General features: G+C 28.7%; 5 protein-coding genes across 9 annotated transcripts; 3 read left to right on the top strand and 2 right to left on the bottom strand.

Moving 5' to 3' along the window:
- The first annotated feature begins 3673 nt into the window (after window positions 1-3673).
- On the top strand, window positions 3674-6452 carry LOC138938748 (chromobox protein homolog 1). 3 transcript variants are annotated; one of them, XM_070305974.1, is made up of 4 exons: window positions 3674-3806; window positions 4295-4421; window positions 4508-4745; window positions 4938-6452. In XM_070305974.1, exons 2-4 carry the CDS (start codon window positions 4326-4328, stop codon window positions 5162-5164), a joined length of 561 nt encoding a protein of 186 aa, XP_070162075.1. In that variant the 5' UTR covers window positions 3674-3806; window positions 4295-4325; the 3' UTR covers window positions 5165-6452. The 3 variants fall into 3 exon arrangements, with proteins under 3 accessions (XP_070162075.1, XP_070162073.1, XP_070162076.1); XM_070305972.1 differs by having other exon boundaries at window positions 3675-3806; window positions 4310-4421; window positions 4938-6449; XM_070305975.1 differs by lacking the exon at window positions 3674-3806 and adding an exon at window positions 3959-4052 and having other exon boundaries at window positions 4310-4421.
- Noc1 (Nucleolar complex protein 1) lies at window positions 5992-9871 on the bottom strand. 3 transcript variants are annotated; one of them, XM_070305971.1, is made up of 6 exons: window positions 9742-9870; window positions 9342-9607; window positions 8458-9257; window positions 7753-8368; window positions 7255-7671; window positions 5992-7059 (listed from the first exon to the last, which is right to left on the bottom strand). In XM_070305971.1, the coding sequence occupies exons 2-6, from the start codon at window positions 9565-9567 to the stop codon at window positions 6509-6511; spliced, it is 2610 nt and encodes an 869-aa protein (XP_070162072.1). In that variant the 5' UTR covers window positions 9568-9607; window positions 9742-9870; the 3' UTR covers window positions 5992-6508. The 3 variants fall into 3 exon arrangements, with proteins under 3 accessions (XP_070162072.1, XP_070162071.1, XP_070162070.1); XM_070305970.1 differs by having other exon boundaries at window positions 5992-7056; window positions 8458-9607; window positions 9742-9871; XM_070305969.1 differs by having other exon boundaries at window positions 8458-9607; window positions 9742-9869.
- A 1144-nt stretch (window positions 9872-11015) lies between these two features.
- Ifc (delta4-sphingolipid-FADS-like protein ifc) lies at window positions 11016-13240 on the bottom strand. Its single transcript, XM_070305815.1, has 6 exons — window positions 12980-13240; window positions 12252-12428; window positions 12011-12150; window positions 11704-11917; window positions 11387-11598; window positions 11016-11297 (listed from the first exon to the last, which is right to left on the bottom strand). The coding sequence occupies exons 1-6, from the start codon at window positions 13059-13061 to the stop codon at window positions 11157-11159; spliced, it is 966 nt and encodes a 321-aa protein (XP_070161916.1). The 5' UTR covers window positions 13062-13240; the 3' UTR covers window positions 11016-11156.
- Window positions 13241-15680: 2440 nt separating this feature from the next.
- Tango2 (transport and golgi organization 2) lies at window positions 15681-17413 on the top strand. The gene is made up of 4 exons (XM_070306034.1): window positions 15681-16079; window positions 16246-16495; window positions 16644-16862; window positions 16966-17413. The coding sequence occupies exons 1-4, from the start codon at window positions 15938-15940 to the stop codon at window positions 17171-17173; spliced, it is 819 nt and encodes a 272-aa protein (XP_070162135.1). The 5' UTR covers window positions 15681-15937; the 3' UTR covers window positions 17174-17413.
- Window positions 17414-19794: 2381 nt separating this feature from the next.
- Window positions 19795-23121, top strand: LOC138938792 (cuticle protein 19). The gene is made up of 4 exons (XM_070306058.1): window positions 19795-19833; window positions 21999-22054; window positions 22185-22491; window positions 22813-23121. The coding sequence occupies exons 1-4, from the start codon at window positions 19795-19797 to the stop codon at window positions 23089-23091; spliced, it is 681 nt and encodes a 226-aa protein (XP_070162159.1). The 3' UTR covers window positions 23092-23121.
- Window positions 23122-24217: the final 1096 nt, after the last annotated feature.

The raw sequence follows: 24217 nt of genomic DNA, 5'->3' as shown, positions 1-24217 counted from the left end.
TGAAATGTTATAATGCTAAACTTCCATTTTTACAATTTGAACAACAATATAAAGTTTGGTTATCTTTTTCTTATTTTTATCATTTTCACATTCAGACGTCGATATTTATTCATTAACACATCTACCATATATTATAATAGAAACGCAATAATTAATATAATTTAAAAGAAATAGCAACGAGACTGGTATTTATTGAATCTTATATTCAAGATATCTTACATATGTCTCAAGATATCATTCAAGATCTCTTAAGATACCATTAACAAATAAAAAAATCACATTAGCGTCTTAAAGTCGTTTAAAAATGATGTTAATATAAGAACTAATTATATAATATAAGTATCTGCCAATAATTACATCTAAAAGTTATATTATCATTTTATACAATCATTTTATCGATTCACAAAATTATTTTCAAGTTTGATCAAAACAATAAGACTGATAATAAGATAGAATAGATAGAAGAGATAGAAAAGGAGGAAAGTGTATAGTATTGTTAAACTATTTTATATCTTTTTCCATATAATTTATCAATTAATTTGACAGTAACTCAGAGATATTAATTATAAATAGATGAGATACATCACATTTAAAAATAATAAATCAGATAGAAAAATATAAATACATAATAAATGATGAAGATCGTAAATCGAATATTTATTTATCGAATATTTATTTCTATTTCTTTAACTTTCTTCACAGCACTTATTTCATTCACAACACTTCTATAATAAAACTATAGCGAAACGGTGAAGGAAATTTTAAGCCGAACATCAGTTATCGAAGCCGAAATGTACAAATCTTGTCGAGACTGTAGCAATTGAACGGCAGCCGAAGCTAAAAATGTACACGCGGCCGTTACAAGTGTGTATAAAATTTGCGCGTTTTGACTGATTCTCCTACTACTTTTCCCTTTCCCTTAAATTTTTAACAAACAGTTACCGAATTTGAAATGATGTACATGATTTCGATAACTTCTATTATGGCAATACTGCTTTTTATCACACAGATAAAATAATTTTTGTAAAACTGGCGCTCAAGCCATATTCTAAAGTGGGAAAAGTTTATTTTTATTATGGTATGCAGTAAAAATTTACTCGATATTTATTTTCTTTGGAATACTAACATTTTATACAGTAAGTTTTTGTTTTATAACATAAACGTTTTTACTATGAGAAAGTGTAAAAATTATATTGCTTTATTGTTTTTAAAATAATGACCATAACATCGAAACTTATAATTCCTTGATGGTCAGCTACTGCGACATTATAGTAATATTTAATATAAAATTTTTTCCGTGTAGTATAAAATGTAGACTTGGTGTAATGAATCTGTAAACATTTATGACTTGTGATATACGCAGGTCAAGATTTGACGCACTCGACATTGGCTACGTTCAGCAGGAAAAGCAGTTTTGCAACTGTTGTAAAATTCTTTAATATAATTGGTTTATATATTTAGATGGAACTGGCAGGAATTAAGAGAAAGAAACAATCATTTTAAAGAATTTTATAATAGTTGCAAAGTTGCTTTTTCTGCTAAACGCATTTACGGATTGATATCTCTTCTTATTATTATCTGTCTAAAGTAACATAAATTTTAAAGAAATCTTTTTTATAGTACTGCAGAGTATAAATAATAGACCAACAACAGAAAAAAAAACAATACCGATACAATTTCAATGTCCTTATTGCAGAGAGGCTAAATTTACTTATTACGTCGAAGTCCGATTACACGTGAAATCGATTCATTCTATCTGCATTCAAGTTTTATAGTTCATGGACAGCTTGTTATCTTGGATTTCAGTTAAAAATATGTGCGATATGTCTCATAAAAAATTGAACTGTAGATATAATTTCGACATATATCTGCTATCTGAAAGTAAAATTTTATCTAATTATAAGTCAACTTCGCACCAAGTCAGCTACCTAACCAGATTTTTCGATAATTTTGCTGTGATGTATGTAAATAATGTTTTTAATATGAGATAGATTTCGTAATTCACATAAAAATATTTCATTTATCGATAAAAATATATCATACAATTAAACAATAATGAATCACACACACACGATATTTTTTCTAATTCCTCTTAAACGAATGTTCAAACACGGACAAATATATATGATATTTTGTAACATATGCTGAAAGTAAATTTCACACTCCAAGATAAATCGATCGTCACTAATTAAAAAATTACTATCATTTCTTTTTGAAAAAAAAAAAAATGGGAATTGTAAGTAGAAGTATGGAATTCTGATTCTGGTTAGAACCCACAGCACCGAAAGATTACAGAAACGTTGCATAGATCTTGTATTGAAACATTTATAATATTGCATGGAAATTGCGAAATGTTTCTGCAATGTTACTGCAAGTCTGCGGCAACGTTGAAATGTCCGCCCTTAGAAATATTACAATGTAATATTACAGTAAAGTTACGGTGCAATGTATTTGTAATATTGAAATGCGTTGAAACAAATATGCAGAATGCTTTTTTGATAGATAAACTTTGAAAATATATAAAGACATCCAAGAAAGAAATAAGAAACAAAGATTGTGAATTTACGCAATTACGAGTTTTTTTTTCTCTTGGATGTCTTTATATATTCTCAAAGTTTATTTATTAAAATCTGAAATATCGTGCATATTAAAAAAATTATTATCAAATTTTTGATTTTACATAAGAATGGACAAACATGCAAAAAAGATACTTCAGATTTTAATAAATAAATTTTGAGATTATATGAAGACAAGAGAGATGTGAAAAAATTTATTGTATGCGTAAATCCACCACAATCTTTTTGCATATCTGAATATTTCGGATACAAAGAGATTGTGAATTTACTAAATTGCAAATTGAGTTTTTTCGTATTTTTCTTAGATATTCTCTGTCACTGAAGAAAGTCGAATGCGTACTAAAAAATTTACATTTTATAATTTCGTTATTATTATAATACAGAAAAACTATATACACGCTAGATCCTGACTCTTATAGGCCTAATTTCTTATTATTTTTTTCATATGTTAAGGATATTATGTCGATAAATATACATAAAGCATTATTGCATATATATTATATTGCTATGTTGCTGCAATATTATATTGCAATATTTCTGTAGGCGGACATTTTACTGTTGCTGCAATATCATAACAACGTTGCAGCAACATTTCGCAATGTTTCTGCAATGTTGCAATCTTGCAGAAAAATATTGCTGCAATGTTGTTGCAATCTTGCGGTGTTGTATGGGGATAAATATCAACAGTCACCAATTAAAGAATGACTATATATTATTACTTTTTATATAAATCGACAAATGTTTTACAAAAAGCAAACGAGGAAATATTTGCGAATTGAAAGTACAAGTGTGAAACGGGTGAGCTAATAAATTTTTTGTCCCGATTGATCGATCATTGAAATTAGAATAACGAAATTTTTCACATTTCCGTTTCCATGTGCGCTTTACGAAATCCGGTCGTAATGTCATACCTGGTCATACAATTAGCTATCGAATATAGAATTTTTGTACCAAAACTTTTTCTATTCGATAGCCAATCGTGTGACATTGTGTTTCTCACTAAAAAGCTTCCAGAAACTCACTGACCCTAAATGCAGTTAGCCTGGGGACTTTCGCACCGACCAGTTACCTACCCTTGCATTTTTCGCGGCAACGCGCGGGATCGTGAGATGTGCGACTGAGTGACGCACACAAACAACCGAAAAGCTGTGTCGCAGTATACGGAGTGATCTATAGCAATCTGTAATACTTGAGAAAGAATATTTTGGACGCGGTGTAATAACGCCCTAGGTAAGTGCCCGATATCTTTGTCACAGACGTGCTATAAACGCGGATAAATCACATTATCATCACGCGATAGGAATAAAGTCACGAGTACCGGTGAACGCGTCGCCGCCTCCGCCATTTTGAACGGGCTTCGATAGCCCGCGGTTAATTTCGTAGTCACGCTAAGTCTATTTCTGATTTTGGGAGAAGTCAAAATTTGAATTTCTTGCTTCTGAATTATTTCAGATTATGAGGATCGCGAGCGAGCAAGTACGATTGCATTCGTTAACACAAATTTTGATTTTTTGTTTTTTCTTGTAATTTCCATATTTTTTTGTTACAATTTGATGACAATCCTTTGTTTCGTAAAAAAAGAGAGAGAGAAGAGAGTGTTCTATATATTTATCACTTTTGTACTTGTACGAATTCATAAGTTTCGTCTTTTATTTATTACGTCTGTATTTAATGGCTTTCTAGACAAAAGACAAGAATTAATAACGAAACTTATATAGTTCTCATATTTATAGTATATAACAAATCATAATGAGCAAAGTTAAGGAAACACCACCAACGGACAATGAAGGAGAGGAGGAATTCAGTGTGGAGAAAGTTTTAGATAGAAGAGTCGTGAAAGGAAAGGTATATAAGATTCTGTCGTCTATACTTTTTAACTATTGGTTGCTAAGATTCATTATTCTAAGCAGATGTTTTTTTCTAAATAACAGGTAGAATATTTCTTAAAATGGAAAGGATATTCAAATGATGAAAACACTTGGGAACCTGAAGAAAATTTAGATTGTCCAGATTTAATTGCTCAATTTGAAGAGCAACGGAAAAAGAAGGAAGCAGCGGCATCGGGTAAACGTCATGAGGAGAAAGAACAGAAGAAACGAAAAAGCACCAGCACACCGACGCCTACTCAGACTAAGAAAAAGCCAGTAGTGGAAGAAAAGAAGCTGGAAGGTAAAGGAGGGAAGCATCGAAAATTTCTTTAAAATGTGTAGTTTTTATATGTCCCTTTTTTTATCTTTCCATCCTTCTCCATTCCTTTTCTTATTTTTTGAAGAATATTAAAACCATTATACATGTTTACTTTAATGAAAATGAATAATTATCGAACTTCAATGTAATTGCAAGTGTGGTTTTGTATTATAGGATTTGACAGAAATTTGGAACCGGAACGTATCATAGGTGCGACAGATTCCAGTGGCGAGCTAATGTTTTTGATGAAATGGAAAGGGACAGATGATGCAGATTTAGTGCCTGCGCGTATTGCCAACGAGAAATGTCCACAGATTGTGATTAAATTTTACGAAGAACGACTTACTTGGCATAGCCCCACCCATGACGAAGAAAACTCTACCAAACCTGATCCGGAGTAGCGTCCAGCTTACAGATACACATATACCGCTCGCTTTCGGATATATCGCATTTAATGACGTTTTTTAACTGCGCGCAATAAAATAACTGAACTTGCGAATTTATCTATTGTCATTACACACATTGCAAATAAAATAGATTTAACATTTTTTTACAAACTTTAAAGAGTTACAAGCGAGCTAGCACAGTCCTGTTGTACATATATTAATCGAACAGAATGGCTAATATTTATCTATATGAAAGACCTACTTTTCCTTCTGATTTTTTTTAATTTCTTTCTCTTTTTCATTGTATTTGTATATATTTTCGTTAAAAATATTAAAATAAAGTGTATTACACTGAGTACTATATTATATAGTTACCTACACTATTGTTTTATGTTCATTACATATTAATCTTTTCATATCTTGAGTAATTGAGAATTCTGTTAAAAATTTGGAAGGTAAATAGGTAATTTGTATAGATAGTATTTAACATTTATGTTAATATTTGATATGCGCAAGAAAAAACAATCTGAATTCATATTTGAAAAACTTTCAAACATTTTTAATGAATATGTATTCAAGGCACACAATAAGTTCCTGTTACACATAAATAATTGAAATTTAATTATATAACCATTATATTCAAAAGATCGTTTTAACACTTCAAAGATAGGTTTATCTGTTACTAATAAATAATGACAGTACCAATTATAAAATAGTTTTCTATTTTCATTTCTTTTTTTCTTTTCTAATTTTCTGCAATTTTTCCTATATTACATTATTCTATAGAAACATGAATTGAAAGAAAATTTACCATTTACCTCTATAAGTTTTAAATTTATAAATCTAGATAATACATCAATTGCAATGAAAGGCCATGTTTTCCAATGAAAATATCGAGAAAAATTGTTAAAAATGACAATTATTTAATTTTATTTAACTTATAGTTTAATATTTCTCACACATACACACACAACTAAAACTCGCTTGGAAAAATAATAATTTAATATCATTACTATTCAAAGACGACTTATTGTTTGTATTAAAATATTGCATTTCATTATTTGAATTATTTTGATTATATTAAAAATTCAATTTATATGTTAATAACGAAAAAAGAATATATTATAAACGCTATCATGAATATATAGCGAGGTGATAGACATGAGATTGAATTTAAAAATTTTAAACGATAAAAATGCTATTATGCAAATAATTATAATGAAAGTGAATTATAAGTGTTCGTCGTCCTCAGCTTGTTCTATATTATTCATAATATCAATATAGAGTAAACGAGAAAAAAGGTTTATTGTAAATCGAATGTAAACGAAGTTATCTCTATAAAATGTGTTTATTATATATTTATTGTTTGGATCTTTTAATCTGTTTATTGTTAAATTGGGCAGACTTTCGCTTGTTTTTACTAAATGACCCTTTCAATCGTTGGTGCCGTTTCATTTCCCAATCTATTTGTTTAGCGCTAGCACCATCGCTGCTGCTAAAAGTGTTACTACTGCCGTGCTTTCCCCTCGTTTTGCTTTGTTCTTCCAACATTTCAGCGAATTTCTCTGCCGACACAAATATATCGCTGTCGATCCCTGCCCCCTTTTTCTTCTTGCTTTTCGAATTTTTCGCCAACAACTTTCTCTTCAAACCGGGAATTAATTCATCATCTAAAACCTCTCCATCATCGGAATTGTTAAACTCCATATCGCTCAAATTTTCATCATTATCTATGTCTAAAAGATCAATATCGCTTAAATCTTGTAACTCGTCATCTGCGATATTGTGATCATCAAGATCTTCCGATATATCATCGTTATCGGCAATATCATCATCTTGAGATTGATCATCACTGTTCTCATCATTATCGTCTTCATTGTCATCAAAATCTTCATCTATTTTCTCTCCTTCTAAAAATTATAAATGTAATTAACATAAAGAATATTACTTATAGTTTCTAAAATTATATAAAATATATCGATTTTTTTATTTTTATTTTTTGTTTTATTAAGTCTGAACAATAAAAATATTATTTTTTACTTCCTCTTAAAAAAGCTAAAAAGACAAAAAATCATATTTTATATGACATAATAATATAATATTACTTTTCTTCTTCTTGGATACGATATTCGCCGCAATATCTAAATCGTCAAAATCTTGATTATTGCCCATACGATCCAGCATATCATTGAATTCCTCGCTATTAACACTTTCTACGTCTTCATTATCATCATCTTTTTGTTTAACATGCTGCTTTATCTCGTTTTTCTTCTTTAGATATCGATAGAGGAATAACTCATCGACTGGTATTCGCTCCTCCGCCTCATTGAGATACGCCATGCTATCGACGGGCAAAGAGCGTATACCTTTAGGTACGTATCCGGCGCGTTGTGCCAAGGGATCGTTCTTTCTCTGCACCTTTTTGTCGTCCAGCTTCTTTGGATTTTTAAAGACATATCGATCCAAGAATCGAATCAATGTCAAATCCTCTAGTGGATCGCCTGTGTACTTAATCGGTTCTCCTATATAAATAAAGAAATTCACAAATAATTATATAAATCTAATATAAATTGCATATAAAGCTTGTTTAAAATTTATCACACCTTGAATAATCTGATTTGCAAATAAAGCAACACTCGGATGAAAATGTCTAGATAATGTTTCGAGCTCAGTATTAAATCCTTTGATTGCTCCCGCATAGAGCGGATTACGACAGAAAGGATCGTATGCTTTTAAATTCTGCATGTCAACTTTTATATCTGTCTCCTCCTTTATATCAGGCTTCGTTTCCGATGCATTGTCTGCGCCAAGCGTGATATTCGATAACATAATGGAATTCTCTTCATTTTTAGTTTTATCTATTACACAAACTTCCTCTACATCTGATAGATTGTCGTTTATTTCACATACATCATTTTCGATTTTAATAACTCTTTGTGGTTCGAGTAACATATGTTTTAGATCTTTGCGTCCTTGAAGAACTTTTGAAACGATATACAGTATGGCGCACGCCATATTTGCAGGAAAGTAGAAAGTAATTTGCAAGATTCTTTTAATAAAAGCATATAAACGTATTATGCTTTGATCTTTTTGAAGAACTCGATACAACAAGTTAAGGAATATCGCGCGTTTATTCGCTATTCCTATCTGTCGATCAAATAACTTTTTGTAAAAAGCTGAATAAAATCTGTTTGTTTGAGATTCGTCTCTGCCTATAATCTAAAAGAATATATAAATGATTCTTAATATAAACTGAAAATTCAAAGGTCAAATACTCATTACAACAAATACTATTCCATAGTACTTACTTGATGCAACAAATTAAGTGCATTTAGAGAAACATTGAATGATCCAAGATGTACCACTTTGTAAACGGAGTCAATGTGTTCGTTTAATATTTTCGAGTCTACTTTAGCAAAAGGATACGCTCTATTAACACCCATTAGAATCGCTGCCATCATCCTACTATCAGGTTCTCCTTTCTTCAGACATGCTTTGAAAAATGCAAAATACACTTCTATCAGCGTACCAGCTATTACATCATCGTTTTTATCCAAAGCGAATTGCACCAATAGGCATATAGCATAATATTGAGTACGCTGGGCCATATTTTTTCTAAACAGCAACTTCTCGACTTCACGCAGAATTACAAGTTTCATATTTGGATGCTCATACAATAACTTATTGATACAAAATACAGCTTTAGATGCAACTTTGCTCTGTGGATCGCCAATTTTATTTACCAGCAATTCTAACAGTTTATGTTCCTGTTCGGCGTTACCTATCAACAAATCTGTCATCGCAGATATAGCATTCTCGCGATTTGTATCTACTGTGTCAGAAGCCACCAGAGACAAATTTAATACAAAACATTCATATTGCTGGCGAAGTTGATCTTCAAAGTACCAATGTGCTAACAGTCTATTTCTAGAGGCATTTGTCTTGACAATGGAGTCTGATCCATTTCCTATACCGAGCTTGTCTAGATCTTGTTCTTCCAACTTCAATAACTTAAATTTGGGATGTAACAGATCAGTCAGAAAAAGTTCTTTCAAAGATACAATGACCATGCCGCATTGATTGTGTTTGGCCCCTTGCACTTGAGACACTAGAGACGTCATACGACCCAAATTATATTTTGGATTATCCTGCACCAGTACTATACTGGCTGCTATTTTATCCGAGGTAGTACCTTGTTGCAACGCCGTTCTCAACCATTTCATCTCCGAGTCATGCGACTTAGATTGTTTTAATTGAAAAGTGGCAGTCTCTGCATCCAAAAACTTCTTTCCTTCTTCTTTCAAACGCAATACATCGATTTCCGATACGGAATGTTTGCAAGGTTTTTCTGCCTTCTGATATTCTTCGTACCATTTCCGCTTATCACTAGCGAGATTATCATCAAATCTTTTCTTCATCTTTCTACGTGATAGTTTGTATAATACATTTAACAAGCAACTAGAATAATTTTTAGAGACGATAAATTAGATATATACGATTATACGTAATGCAATGTTTTAATATTAATAAGAATTATAATATTTGCAAATATTGTCATTAATATAAAATACAAAATAACATAGATAATTAACCTTTAAATCTATGTTCCAACCATATCAAAACACTCAAAGACCCAGAGAAACTAGCACGTGGCAGCCGCAAGCCGCAAGGCTGCGTTCCGATAAACTGCTAGTACTGGAAAACGTATAGTTTAGTCACGTATACTATAGATTTTCAGTACTAGCAGCTAGCAGTAAATATCGGAACGCAGCCTGTGTGTTTCGCTATAAGTTCTGAAAGCATTTGATTGACCAATCAGGATAAAGAAATCTTTTCCTCGATCGGACTTTAACTTAGTCAAGACCATAGACATATAAAATACATAGACAAGTCTTCAATTAGAACAAAAATTTTAAAAATGAAAAAATTCTCTGTATGTACAAACATATATAAAATTGAGTACATTACATAAAAGAACTTGCACGATAAAAAGTTTTTTTTTTTTATATATATATGATCTACTTTATATAATTTATTAGGAAACGAATATATAAACTTTTTATATAATTAAATATATATCATATAATTGAACAGAAAATTATTTGATATAATTCAATTTTATATATATCTAATTTCACTATTTAGTAAAATTTCTCGGAAAACATGATTATTGACAAATAGTTTGTATCAATTTGCATTTTATTAAAATAATTTATATACAATTTTATAATATATATTTCATAATTTACATATGACATGCTATCATGCACTTTTCTGAATAAAACCAGAGTATTTAATGGCAATGTCACATCGATGAAAAAATTATTAGAGATAAAAGTATACAGAGTATACTTTCGTATTGTAAATTCGCTGATTTGTAAAATATATAGCATTTTTGATACAGGTTAAATTGCTCTGAAAGAATTCAATTCAATTTTGATGTCATACAAACTCAATTGGAAATATATATATATATTAAATTGTAGACACACAGCTATAGACATAACATTAATCATTTTCGAATTTAAACTCACTTTTGTCGAAAATTTCAATAATCGCATAATAATGTAAGAATATTAGAAGAAAGAAATATGATAGCCAATTATAGAGAAAAAATTGAAAATAAATCATGTTCTTTTTTTATTTTCTTCATTGTGTTAATAAAAAAAAATATTTTTTCCAAATAATTAATCAAAAAATGCTGGTATCATGACTAGATTCTAGAAAACAAAAACTAACGAGATATGAACAACTTGATAAGATAACAATATTGAGAAGATATTTACTATAGATTAATATCACTTAATCTCTCCTGCATCTATAATATAGGCAAATATGCCATTGTAATTTCCAACATGTCATTTTGTTCCAAACGATAAAGTATGTACCTAAATTATATTCTCCCACAAATATGCAATTTTTCATAGTAATAGAATTAATAATGTAAATATAAATCTTATGATTATATATAATACATTCCTATAGAAAATTTGAGAAATTAATATATCTATTGATCTAATCCACGATGCCTTCTTTTCATTCTTGCATATGGCCCAATTTCAGGATCCATCACGAAATCGTACAAAACAGAAATCCATGAATTATGCTGTGGCAAATTGTCGTAAAATTCTGCAGCTATACGTTTTACCTATGTAAAATAGTTAAAATAAAACAATATATTATACATATTATTGTTATTATAATAACACTATATTAAAATTGTAATATTTAGCATACTTCTGGCAATCTCGAACCAGGCACTGCAGGAAAGTCATGATGCTCATTGTGATATCCAACATTGAAAGTGATGAAATTCAAGGGCCCATAATAACTATATGTCTCAAAACCTTTTTTATACATATAATGTTCTGATATAAAATGCCCTGCCACAGGATGCAATCCCATTGCCATAATTGAGCCAATAAACAAATAAACCAATACTTTACCACCTAAAATTCCACACGTTTTGCTTTTTAATAATAATTTATAAATTATATATACAAATTAATATTAATAATTATTATCTCAATTTGTACGCAAATTCTGAAACTTACCGAAAAAGTACCATACACAACCATCAAATGTCAATTGTATAACTAAATTGATGTATTCCAAAGAAGTTGGTATCTTTGGATATGTTACAAGAGGTCGGAATGAATAGAAAAATGGTTGCAACAATACCCAACAGAGCTTCCCAAAGGTTGTACTGAACAACTTTGCCTCTAATAATGTTGGCAAATCTGTATCTAATTTCTCATCTCCCTGATACTAAACATCAGAAATGTATTTTATTAATATATATGTGTGATTGAGCATATATAATACATATTGCTATGTAAAATAAATTTTTATAATACTCACACGATGGTGCTCAAGATGATATTTTTTAAAACTAATAGATACTGGTAACCCTATTGGCAAGTTTGCAAAAAAGCCAAACAGTCGATTAGCCATAGGTCTGGCATGTCCAAAAGCAAGATTATGAGAAATTTCATGTATCGCTGTAAAATAATACATAATATATTAGAAATTATATATTAGTACATAATACGCATGACAATAAAATACAGCTTTACTATATTAATAATTGAAATATACATACCAAGCATAAGAGAATGATTTATTACACCACCAAAGCAATATGCTAATAGCAAAAGTTTTGGATAATTTAAATCTTTGACAATGAAAAATGACAAAAATTGTATTAATACCATTCCAGTTACAATCCATTTAAAGTTTGGATCATATCCAAACAATTTTTTAATCTGTGGGTATTTCTCTAAAATAAAATAAAAAAACATTATTTTTGTAACAAACATTTCAAAATAAATAAAATAAAATAAATTGAATAAAATAATTAAAAAACATTTGATATAAAAAAATTAATAAAATATCTTTTAAATATCTTGTAATATTCATATAATATATAACATATTTATAAAATTATTTATTTACAGAATTTCTTAAATCTATTTAATGTATTTATTTCATAGATAACGTGTATATTTTTAATTAATCAAGTTTATAAGTCTAATTCTTGTTACATATTTCAATAAATTTTTTAATATCAAATCTTTATATCTCCCTCATATTGAAATAAACTTTAAATATTAATAAATAGTTTCAATAATAAATAATATTATATAATATATATATTGTATATATAATTAATTGTATATATATATATATATATATATACTTAGAAAAATATTTATCCTTACATATACTGAGTAATCTTCAATGTTTTTAAATCTTGCTAGAAATAATCGCTAAATCGATAATATATTAATATATGTAATTACTTTCTTTCTCCGTATCGTTCTTTCATACCTAGAATTATTTTGCGTCTCGAGGCATGCGGCTCTTCCGTATAAACCCACTCGAAGTCCGTCCTTGAAACACGTTGGCCCATTTTCCCACGATGATCTTTATGTAAAAGGCAAAGAGGAAATGTGAATCTCGATGGAAGCTAAGAATGGAGCGACATAGCGAAGGCAAGAAACGAAAACACTATTGTGAAACGAAAACACGATGTGTACACGCCCTTGAATTCACAATCTCTTCATGTGACGCCGGTTTCTTATATTTATCGCTCTATAGGATGTTCTGAAATTAACAAACACATTTCATTAGTCATGTGTTATATATATATATATATTTTTTTTTTAATACAAAGTCACTTGCGCTTCAAATCTTGTCAATTAAGTCATTATTTAGTGGGATATTGATGAACTTAGGGATTGATAAATTCCCAAATTTCTAAACAACTAAATAGCTTGGCAAATATGCTACTGATATGTGTTTATAATTAAATATTTATTTTTTACAACATATTTGAAATAAATTAGAAAAGAACATGCCGTTTATTTGCCAGATTGAAAAAAATTAGAATTTTTTCGTCATTTATTAAAAAATAATAGTTATTCTCATTTTTCAATTTGTTCCATACTGTACACAAAATTCATGCTCATGATAAAAGTTTAATTAATAATTTTAGGACATCCCGTATATGAAACGTCATCGTGCCAGTGGCATGGTTACACCATAGGTTATGTATGTACACAGATAAAACTGCGATTATCATAGACATCTGTTTTATGTATTGAACTTTGAGTTCAATGATTTTATGTTATACTAGATCATTAAATCCGATGCGGAAGCAAGTGATGCAAGAGCAGTTATTTTTATATGGATAATATATATAGGTTGAGTAAAAAAAAGAAATATATATATACACAGGGTTGGGAAGTAACGCGTTACTTGTAACGCCGTTACCGTTACAGTTACTTTTTTTCGGTAACTGTAACGGTAATGGCGTTACAAATTTTATTTGTAACGGAAAAAGTAACTTCGTTACATTTTTCGGTAACGAGTAACGAATTTAACAGTTACTTTTATCGTTACTTTTTTCAAATTTTTTGATTTATTTAAGATATTATTCTTGCTATTGTGCGTGATAAAATTTTTATCTTAACCGTAAAGCCGTAAGCAAATCGACCAATTAGCATTCTTATTATGTTGTAAAAATGCTTGAATGTGATTGATCAACTTATGGCTCTTGCAGACCAGTGCGATGACGCGACGCGCGATATCCAATGAGAGCTTTATCTTTTCGGAAAAGCAGAGCTCTCATTTACTACCAGTTCTAAGTACCTTGCAACGAAAATTAGAAAATCTCAATAAATCTGACCTTATAGATTGCCATTCATTAGTTGAAGCTATTCAGCAAGGTTTAAATAAAAGGTAACTTATTAATTTGATTAATACATATGTTATTTAATTTTAAATAAGGATTTAATTGAAAAATATTATTTTATTTTAAACTATTGTTCAAAAGTATTAATTTCAATAAAACAAACAATGCTTAATTTACTATATTTGATTTTAAATTTCTTACAATATTTAAAACAAAAGAATTAATAATAGCAGCATGTTTACATCCAAAATTTGAGTTAAACTGGTTAACCGGAGAAAAAAGAAAACGTGCTGAAAATTACTTGGAGGATTTATTGGGAATCCGATCAACTGAAAATTCTTCAAAAGCTGGAAAATCTGACGATCACGATGATTTTTTCATTTTTGAGCAAAAAACGGTGCAAAATGAATCTGAACAAGAAGAATTGCAACGGTTTTTAAAATCAAATAATTGTAATATAGAAATGTTAAACGACTATCCAAAACTTAAAAAACTTTTTATTAAATATAATACAGCTCTACCAAGCAGTGCATCTGTAGAAAGAATGTTTAGCATCGGTGGGTCTGTATTAACACCACAAAGGGGGCATTTAAATGATGATACTATGGAGCAACAAATTTTATTAAAAATTAATAAAGAATTTCGATAAAATTTAATCATTTATTTTGTAATAAACCTTGAATGAAATCTTGCTTACAATTTTTTAAAAGTTTTTCTTATGCAAAATAATTTATTAGTTTGTATTGTAAAAAAGTAACGGAAATTGTAACGACTCGTTACTTTTTAGTAACTGTAACGGTAACGAGTTACTTTTTAAAATTAGTAACGAGTAACGGTAACGAGTTACTTTTTAGAAAAAATAACGGTAACGGTAACGAGTTACTTTTATAAAGTAACTTTCCCAACCCTGTATATATATATATAACATAAATAACGTGTAATTTTTTTATTCTTATATAAAAATATTATAAGAGAATAGTAAAATATACACCTGATATTTTTCATTGTTTTATATCTTTACATTGTACGTTCACTATCACGTCTTAGGCCTTATCCAGACAGATTTGCAGTCGTATAAATGCATAAAGAAATTGATTGGTCCATAAGCAAATGCATAAAGAAATAGATTAATCGATTTTCTTATGCATGTGTCGCGATTATGCGAATCCATCTGATGGGTTTTTATATCAAGAGAAACGACAAGTCGAATTCTGCGACACCCAGTATGACATATTCTGCCCATATATAAATGGCTGCACTTGGATGACATTTCACCATATTAGATTAGCGGTCTAGTATAATATATAATCTATGGTTGCATAGCTTCCACGATTATTGGTTATGCGATAAATGAATAAAGAATTTTAATGGCAATGGAGCATAATAACAATATATATGCAACAATTATAACATTATCTTGATTTATGAACGAGGTATCTGATAATGTTATCAGCATCACAAAATAAAAAAGCACGAAATACATATAATCTTGACTACAAAAGGCTCTTCTTTGAATGCCTCACCCCAATCGCGACTAAAAAGTTATATTGTGTGCCAACTTCAAAAGTCGGTTAACTAGAAAAATAATTGTCATGTGCATCTTGTTTATCTATCGCAATCCCAATGCTGCTATTAAATCTTATCGATTGATAGTTGCAACGAATCGAGATGAAACATATAAACGTCCTGCATTATCTGCTCATTATTGGAAAAAACATCCTGAATGTTTAGGAGGTATGATAAAAATATTAATGAATTATTTTAAAAATTAACATTGTAAATGTTCTTTATAAATATTATATAGTTTAGAATACAAAGAGATAAAATTATATTTAATGAAAGAAAAGAAATAATATTTTTGTGACATTTTTAATTTAAAAAAATTTATAAAATATGCTAGGTATTGATATGGAATCTGGTAAGGAAGGTGGAACTTGGTTAGCTTTGTCAACGAAAGGGAAAGCTGCTGTTATTTTAAATTTGGTTAATGAAGAAAATAAAATTAATTCATCAAAGAAGAGTCGTGGTTTTTTGATAAGGAATTTCATTACTTCCAACGATTCTATAGAAACATATTTGAACCAGTTACACAAAGAAAATATGAATGGACAACCATACAATCCTTATTGTTTGATTTTACTAGATTTAAAGTAAGTAAATAATTAATATGTGGCATTATACATCTAAATATTGAATTATTTCTATTTAGCAATAATACAATGTAACATTTTACAATATAAAATTTTATGCATAGATTACAAATCATCATTATTTAAGCCATGTACAATATTTTTTCAGCAATGCAAATACATATTGTTTAAGTAGCGATGCAAAGTCTACTGGACCCAAAATGTGTGATAATGATATTATAGGTATCGGGAACAGTGGAATAGAACATTCTTATAAAAAAGTTGAAGTAGGAAAAGAAGAATTTAAATGTATTGTACAGAATACAAATGTATCAAAACAAAATACTCTTATCGAAGAACTTATTAATTTCCTAAAATCACAAACAAAGTATGCCACATATATATATGCACATTAGAATAATATATACATGAATACATTTGTGTGATACCAAACTTATTTAAAATACTCATATTCTGAATTTTCATTACAGATGTCTACCAGATCCTGAATTACAAAAGAACTATCCGACAACATATAAAGAACTTAGTTCAATTTTTGTTTCTGGAAATGAGTATGGTACAAGGACACATTCTATATTATTGATTAATAGTTCAAATCAAGTAACATTTGTTGAAGAAACTCTTATGTCTGATTTGACATGGAAGCGACAGCAGTTTCAAAATGAATTAATACAGTAATATTTATTGATATTCAATATAATATGCTAGAGTAAAAAAGAATTAGATTTTTTTCTACATAAACTTAATTCATGATTAATATACATATGTTTAAGAATAAGAGTACTTATAAGATAATTGCATAATACTATAAATTTGTAGTATTGCAATGGTAAATTCTAAATCCAATATGAATAAGTAATTAACTTAATTCTCTCTCAGGATGCAATGTTTTTTTATATTCTATGTAACATAAAAATAACAATTGAAAACCAATTTGTAGTGAAAAACTTACGATATAATATTTAAAATAGTAATAAATCTATACTTGTATAAGGCAAAATATTTATATTCTGTCATATATTCAAACAGTCTGAATACATCATAAGCTGTAACTATTGACACATGTATGCTTCCATCAGATTTAAGCATTCTATCTTGTTTGTTAAATAAAGAAAATAAATATTTATATAATTTGTATAAATGTATAATTTGTAAAATGTATTTGTAAAATATATTTGTTAATATTATAATAAATATAATATTAAACTAATTATTGAATAAATTATAAAGTATATCTTTTGTATTTAATATTTAAACTTATTTTAATAAAATATCAAAATTTTGACACATGTGCAGCACTTTTGTCTTTTAAATTTTATTATGTTATAATTTTTTGCATAAAAATGCAAAGAAATCTCAAAGAGAGCAATTATGTGAAAATGTTCGTAAATATTATTTATTCAAGTCGTGCTTTTGGAGAAACACATTTCGTGGAAACGCGTTTTATAGAATCGGCAATTTTTCTCTTATTCTCTTTTCACAAGATAACATAATTTAATTTACATTTATCGAATAACATTACGAGAATATACAGTAAATGAAAACATGTGATCAAAGTGAGTAATGTATAAATAATTATTGATGTCTATAAAAATCAATAATCGAAAAATTGTAACAAAATGATATTATAATTATTATCTCTCAGTCGCTTTGATCTTTATTTGTAATACTGAATTATCGCGCTTCGATATAGATTTATCGTCGAGATACAGTTTCGTATCATTTATCAAAAAAATTAATTAATCGTTAATTGTAATAATTATAGTAAATTATGATTCGATACTAGTCGCGAATACGTTTAGAAAAGGAATTCGGTGGAGCGTCTCGCATTACTACTTTACTGCTCGACGTATGATACAATAATAACAAGGCTGTAAGCCGTACATAAACAATAAGGCGCTAATGTTTACGCCGCCAAGGCGTAATAATACTATATTATTGATAATTCGCTGCCTAAATATTTTACATACTATGACATATATATATACAAAAGCAGAATATTAAATTATACAAGAGAGAGAAAGAGAGCATTTTAAAGTACAAATTAATTATTTATTAAATGATTGATGTATCAATCTTAATATGTAAGCTTTTTATTATACCACTGGAACAATTAATCGACGTTATTATTAACTATTGTAAATAATATCAACACACATTGCAATAGTATTTTATTATTTCTAATAGCCAACTGCAGATTCCACTTCTATTATGAGATATTGCTAAACTATTATTTTCGTCATGTACAAAGTGAAAGTAACGCATCATTATTGAACAACTAAAAGGGTAATTAATTTAGAATAATATTTTCAAATCACAGAGATAGAAAAGAAGATAGAAATTTCCTTTTACAACAAAGAAAAATTGTTTAATTTCCTTCGCAATTTACATTATAAATAAAAATATATATTAATAAAATAGAGTAGAGAGTATAGATTTATAAAAGATATCTAATTTGAAATTATTTGGAAAGATCTCCTGTAGACAATAATTTCATTTATATATACAACAATATTTGTGATTATGTCATCTAACATAATATTTATATGTATTTAGAAGCTTCGTAGAGATATATATAATTAATATACATATATATATATATATATATATTTTTTTTGTAAGCGATTGAAGATACATCAATTTCTTTTATTTCTATTAAATGAAAAAAATAAATAAATAAGTCATGTTTAATCTCGTACAAATATTTTGATTTGAATATTTTGGGGATGTTTAAAATTGTGATAACAACGCGAACGAGGTATCGACATGATTATGATGATTATCAATTCGATCATTCATCTGATACAAGGACTGACTACAATCGATAACGACTTATGTTCCCATGCGAGCTTCCTAATGTTAATGCCCGATTGTGCATCGCTGCAATCTCGCTGTTAAAGTGCGCGGCGCGAGAAATCAACAAAAATGTAAGTGAATGTTCGCGGTATATATAAAGAAGATTCGCACTTGTGAGATGCTGCAACACTCTCTGAGACGTTGCTTGCTTCGGGACGTCTTTGCGTTGTCGGATCGGGAACAGCGAAAATACGAAAGAGAGAGAGTATGTGTGGGGTATACGCACCATTCTTATGATAATACCGTTTTTAATTAGACACGAAATATTTCTGTGTGAAAATGTGTGATTAAAGAAAAGACGTTAGCGAATAAAAATTAAAAAAAAAAAAAAAATACGGCATATTCGGCAGTCCAACGAGGAAAGGCATCTTTTACATTACTTGTTTTTCGCATTTTTGTGTCCTCAGCATTCGCCCACGGATTATAATAATACACTCTTCATCATGCGGAAATGTAATTTAGAAGAAATCATCTGTGGTATGGTTAGTATTACAAAAATATTATATTTTCCTCATGCTTTTTCAACGATATTTTTTCATGTAAGCCAAATGGATTTTTTTATTGTTAGAAAAATTTTTTGCTTGTCTTATTTGTTCTAACTTTTACATCTACAGAATGATTTATATTACCGATGTTAACAGTTTATCTCAACAACTACCCGATCAATTTTTTAATCATGTTGATTTCGAATTTCATAGCTTCTAGAGGCTTTCAAATTTAACTCAAAAATTATTCTCTCCCTCCGACTTTCTTGAAGCAGGGGGGCAATTTTAAAATTAAGTCCAAATCCAAGTACTTATATGTAATATTTCAAGAGAACGATTAAAAAATTGATCCCATATCCCACGAATGTAACTCATCTTCTTTACCCATACAGCACCGCAAGATTGCAATAACATTGCAGCAACATTTTTCTGCACGATTGCAATATTGCAGAAACATTGCGAATGTTGCTGCAACGTTGTTATGATATTGCAGCAACAGTAAAATGTCCGCATACAGAAATATTGCAATATAATATTGCAGCAACATAGCAATATAATATATATGCAATAATGCTTTATGTATATTTATCGACATAATATCCTTAACATATGAAAAAAATAATAAGAAATTAGGCCTATAAGAGTCAGGATCTAGCGTGTATATAGTTTTTCTGTATTATAATAATAACAAAATTATAAAATGTAAATTTTTCAGTCCACATTCGACTTCCTTCAGTGACAGAGAATATCTAAGAGAAATAAGAAAAAACTCAATTTGCAATTGCGTAAATTCACAATTTCTTTGTATCCAAAATATTCAGATATCCGGATGCAAAAAGATTGTGGTGAATTTACGCATACGAGTTTTTTCACATCTCTCTTGTCTTTATATAATCTCAAAATTTATTTATTAAAATCTGAAGTATCTTGCATATTAGAAAATTATTATCAAATTTTTGGTTTTATATAAGAATGGAAACTATTAAAAGAATTCTTAGTCCAATGTCTGAGCCCCTGTATTGGGGTCATATCATACGACTTAAATTAACAAAAATAGTTATTATATCTTTAATCTTATTAGTCGCTCTTTATAAATTTTATATAATCATCGTGACTAAAAATTAAATGCGGAACATGCGCCGCATAGTGGTAAACGAATGAACTAGCGATTATTGAATACTTTTTTTGTAATATTTTCAGAATGTTGCTGTAACATTGCTAAAGTTATATTGTAAAATAATGTCTTTGCAATATTTCTGCAACATTAAACTGCAATATGCAATATTACGATGTTGCAGCAATGTTGTTGCAAGCTTCAGTGCTGTATGGGTACATACAATATCGCGAACATTCACTCATGTTTGTTTTTAAACTTCCTTATATAATGATTGTTCATAATAATGATTATTAGAATTTTTCAGCATTAAAGATGAATAACGTAATGTACTTATTATTAACTTATTTATTTACATGATAAAAATTACCATATAGAAGATTGCATCAGTAGATTTGAATTTACTGAATTAATTAATCACGTTACCGTATTTTACGGAATTATCATCTTTAGAATAATATGTTTTAATTAGACACAACATGAGTATATATATACTATATATTGCACAATGGAGAGGACTATAATATAAATCGCCGCCATCTTTTCCGTGTACATTCATGTATATATGTAATATATGTATGTCCACAGATTCATAGATAAATAGAGTTATAAATCTCTAGATTTCCCTTTATTTTTAAATAATATATATATAACAAAGTTATATTAGATTTCGTAGAATATAATACAATAGAATATAATAGAATATAATTATCGTAAATCATCGAGAAAAAATAAGATATAGAACGAAGAATTTGTATGAGTGTGTCGGATCGAACATTCTTTCGACTCTCATCTCGGAAGAACGATAATAGATCTAGCGCATTGTATGGCGAACACGAAGAGAACGTGAAACATCAACTGTGGATGTAATCTAGCTGCACGAATCGTTTCTATTATGCAATAGAAGCATCGCCGCTAGTATAATATCGAATAAATTCTTATGCTTAATTTCTTCAAATAGCAAATCACATCTTACGCGACGCGATTATTTAGGTCTAAATTAATATCACGAGAAACTGTCTCTCACGTGTCTTCTTTCTGTTCTCAGATATTATTCTCGTGTACTCTGTTACTCAGCTTTAGTCGAGCGAATCTTCTTCGAGAGTAAGTGCAAAATGATTTGAGCAAAAAAAAAAAAAATCTTCTGATGTTATATCGACTTTACGGAAAAAAAGGAAAGGTGAAAAAATATTCTGTGTATTTATTATTAATTTTTTTTTTTTTTTTGCAGTAGATATTCCTCGCAACCATTCCAAAACTCGAGACGTGCATACTCGTGCACTCCTGTCGATTCAGCATCATTAGATGCATTCGGGCCAACTATCGCGTGCGTGTTGAAATTTGCATCGATGAAAAGTGATAGGTCTGGACCAGAGAGTAATATACCATCACCCACATACGTTAAAGTATCGGCGCCTCTGTTATATAAGCCTTTACCAAGAACGTCTTCTCTGGTTTATATTGCGCCACCCATAGTCAAATCTGCATCGGCTATTGTAGCTACTGAACCGAAGTCATTGGAAAAAGATATCCAAAATATGGTAAATAATATAACAATAAAAAATAAATAGCCATTAAATAACGAAAGTAAAAAATTAAATAACAAAAATGGAAGATAAATGATCATTAAATATATTTTTGATAGGCTACGCCACTATTTTAGATCTGTAAAACTCTACGTCAGGAGAGTAAAGACTAAATGTATATCAATACATATATAGATATATACAATTTTATATTTCTCAATTAAATTATTTTTGATGAATTTTGCTCGAACGAACAATACAATGGTGATGCGAATACAGAGAAACCTTTTAAAATATATAATAATAAGAGATTATACAAAATATATTTTTCATCAGGCGTATCCCAAATATTCCTTTAATTACGGTGTAATCGATGGATATACCGGTGATTCCAAATCAGCGTGGGAAGAACGAGACGGAGATACAGTTAAAGGAGAATATTCGGTCGTTGAAGCAGATGGAACCATTCGTACCGTTTCTTATACAGCAGATGATCGTAATGGCTTTAACGCGGTTGTGACCAGAAGCGAACCTCCAAAAAACACAAAATCTACACCCGAAATAAAAACATTTATACCCGGTACCGCATTTACAAACGACAGGCATACAATTTAACATATTAGCTTAATCTCTGCTAAAATTTTCTTTCCATACAAAACATGTATTTTTTCAAATATTTTGCATATATTGATAGCTTCTTATAATATGTAGGATATATATATGTGTTTTTTATTTTATTTTAGGGTGGTTCTTTTATATATGCAATAGATATTTAATTTATATTATATCTTTGTAACGTATCTTATATACTTCATTGAACATTAAACATACAGTGTATTTGAGAAATCGTATTATAATAAAAAAAGTGTTTTTCTAAATGCAAAAATAAGTCGAAAATGTAGAATAAAATATGAAGCTTTTGTTTTCGAGAGAATGAAAAATTGATAACATATTTAAGTTTTTCTAAACTTTATGTTTCTTATGAAATAAGAAACTTTCTAGCTTAATTTATTATACATATATTTATTATTGAATTAATTTCGCGACAATATATGGCTAATAAAATATATAAGATACAAAATGTTCTTTCTACAGTAAAAATAGAATTTATCCTTGATACATTATACATATATATATATATATATATATACACAATTTCTTTAATTAATACATTATTATTTTATTTTATAATATGTTCTACTTTTATGTATTAAAGTAGATGTTACGTATGTCGAGATGAATACGATAACATATGACATAAAATTGTTAAAAGTCAAACTTGAAAAAATATACTAATTTCCCAATTTTTAAAATCAGGCTTTTTTTTAAGAATAATGCATCGTATAAAACATCTATATATTTTCGGTTTATTTTTACATAAGGGAAATTATTTCTTACCCGCGTATACTACTGCAATTTCCGATGTATTATGTATGTAAAGTTGTTATATTAACAGTTTTTTTTTTCTATATTACGGTGTATAATTTTCTTATCTTTTTGTATACAATATTCAATAAATGTATTTTCAGACAATTGCGTTTCTTTACTTGTAATTTTAAATGTTTTATTGATAATACAATTTGGGTTTTATATGTAAAAATATAAAAATCTGTTAAAAATATGAAAAAAATAAAAAAATATTTATACAAAATATATATATATATGTATAATAAAAGATGAAGACCTCTCAACAACAGAATTAAATATTTTAAATTTTACAGATCTTGAAGAGATTTGAGAT

Source organism: Polyergus mexicanus, unplaced genomic scaffold (assembly GCF_030449975.1).
Source record: "Polyergus mexicanus isolate NDT 795.1 unplaced genomic scaffold, iyPolMexi1.0 SCAF_13, whole genome shotgun sequence".
NCBI classification, from domain to species: Eukaryota; Metazoa; Arthropoda; class Insecta; order Hymenoptera; family Formicidae; genus Polyergus; species Polyergus mexicanus.
This window is presented reverse-complemented; position numbering and strand designations above follow the sequence as displayed.

Coding starts and splice junctions, on each gene's coding strand:
- LOC138938748 (XM_070305974.1), top strand. CDS start 4,326: ATGAGCAAAGTTAAGGAAACACCACCAACGGACAATGAAGGAGAGGAG. Junction 4,422..4,507: donor GAAGAGTCGTGAAAGGAAAG/GTATATAAGATT, acceptor TCTAAATAACAG/GTAGAATATTTCTTAAAATG. Junction 4,746..4,937: donor GGAAGAAAAGAAGCTGGAAG/GTAAAGGAGGGA, acceptor TTTGTATTATAG/GATTTGACAGAAATTTGGAA.
- Noc1 (XM_070305969.1), bottom strand. CDS start 9,567: ATGAAGAAAAGATTTGATGATAATCTCGCTAGTGATAAGCGGAAATGG. Junction 8,369..8,457: donor CACTTAATTTGTTGCATCAA/GTAAGTACTATG, acceptor ATATTCTTTTAG/ATTATAGGCAGAGACGAATC. Junction 7,672..7,752: donor TGCAAATCAGATTATTCAAG/GTGTGATAAATT, acceptor TTATTTATATAG/GAGAACCGATTAAGTACACA.
- Ifc (XM_070305815.1), bottom strand. CDS start 13,061: ATGGGCCAACGTGTTTCAAGGACGGACTTCGAGTGGGTTTATACGGAA. Junction 12,429..12,979: donor GAGACGCAAAATAATTCTAG/GTATGAAAGAAC, acceptor ATTTTATTTTAG/AGAAATACCCACAGATTAAA. Junction 12,151..12,251: donor AAATCATTCTCTTATGCTTG/GTATGTATATTT, acceptor ATTATTTTACAG/CGATACATGAAATTTCTCAT.
- Tango2 (XM_070306034.1), top strand. CDS start 15,938: ATGTGCATCTTGTTTATCTATCGCAATCCCAATGCTGCTATTAAATCT. Junction 16,080..16,245: donor ACATCCTGAATGTTTAGGAG/GTATGATAAAAA, acceptor AAAATATGCTAG/GTATTGATATGGAATCTGGT. Junction 16,863..16,965: donor TTCCTAAAATCACAAACAAA/GTATGCCACATA, acceptor TTTTCATTACAG/ATGTCTACCAGATCCTGAAT.
- LOC138938792 (XM_070306058.1), top strand. CDS start 19,795: ATGCGGAAATGTAATTTAGAAGAAATCATCTGTGGTATG. Junction 22,055..22,184: donor CGAGCGAATCTTCTTCGAGA/GTAAGTGCAAAA, acceptor TTTTTGCAGTAG/ATATTCCTCGCAACCATTCC. Junction 22,492..22,812: donor AAAAAGATATCCAAAATATG/GTAAATAATATA, acceptor ATTTTTCATCAG/GCGTATCCCAAATATTCCTT.